The sequence below is a fragment of the Octodon degus genome, unplaced genomic scaffold (assembly GCF_000260255.1).
Source record: "Octodon degus isolate 3935 unplaced genomic scaffold, OctDeg1.0 scaffold00403, whole genome shotgun sequence".
In the NCBI taxonomy this organism is placed as follows: domain Eukaryota; kingdom Metazoa; phylum Chordata; class Mammalia; order Rodentia; family Octodontidae; genus Octodon; species Octodon degus.
The window spans coordinates 316,730-317,704 of NW_004524979.1; the positions used below are offsets into that span (position 1 = coordinate 316,730).

At 36.4% G+C, this 975-nt stretch overlaps 1 protein-coding gene across 1 annotated transcript in view; it reads right to left on the minus strand.

Annotated features, from left to right (window-relative positions):
- LOC101563010 (antigen WC1.1-like) overlaps positions 1-969 on the minus strand; it is a gene marked incomplete at its 5' end in the record, with an annotated part of 34,310 nt that extends 33,341 nt beyond the window's left edge. The window contains one exon of the mRNA XM_023708576.1: positions 903-969. Within this exon, the coding sequence (XP_023564344.1) occupies positions 903-969 (67 nt within the window). The remainder of the gene's footprint in view (positions 1-902) is intronic.
- Between the last annotated feature and the right edge of the window lie 6 nt (positions 970-975).

Genomic DNA, 975 nt, shown 5'->3' on the forward strand with positions numbered 1-975 from the left:
CTCCTTTGCACCATCCTCCATAGTTTCTTGATCAAGTTTTCTTGGTTATGTGCTTGTTTTCCAGGTGTTCCTCACTAGGTTATCACCAAACACAGCCCTGCATCGTAGGTTTGGTGTGCTATCTTTGCACTTATCTGTTCTGCTGTGCATTTCTCCACAGTGTTTTATTCTCCAGGATTCATGTTTGAGATTGTCGTATCTATTTCAGCTTTCTTAATGCTGTGCATTCACGATGTGCATGTTTTTGTTAGCTAACAAAAGTCAGTACCATCAATATCTTCTTTTGACTCATTAATCTTTTGTTTCACTAGGGTCATTATCTCTTTCTCTATGCTGTAAGGTTTGCTTTGAATTTGTTAATGTTCTTATTGATCTTTTTTGTTACTTGCATCGTTACCATTTCACATATCTCAGGTGTGTGGCCAAAATTAATGATTCTCTGCTAAATAAACAGCACGGTGAATTCCAAGTATAATCTCGAGTCAAAGAACACTTCAGAATATTTACGGTGTTTTTATGTAAAGATAAAAATCAAAGGAAAGCTTTCCTTAGTGTTACAAGTAAATGTCATTTCTTTGGAGGGGAGGAAACACAGTGAGTGGTGAGATTTACGGGATATTGCTGGGGAAACCGCTAATATTCTGTTTGATGATCTGGAAAGAGGTACCTAACTGGCTCTGCATTTATTTTATAGAGTGTTTTATATTAATTTGAATTAAGTAACATTTATTTAAACTATTAATTTGAATATTCTTTCCCTTGAACTGAATGCTTATTCATGAATAGGAAGATAATGTCACTACCATTTTGAAGTCAGTTTTCTTGCTGTCTGCTCTCAAATATGTGAAAATCTAAGAGACTCTTAAATGTCTTTTAGCTACTTACATTGACTCTTCTCTTACCTGAGCAGACTACAGAGGCTGTGTTCCCTTCAACACAGGCAGGTACACCCAGGGCAGTCACAGGACAATTCCA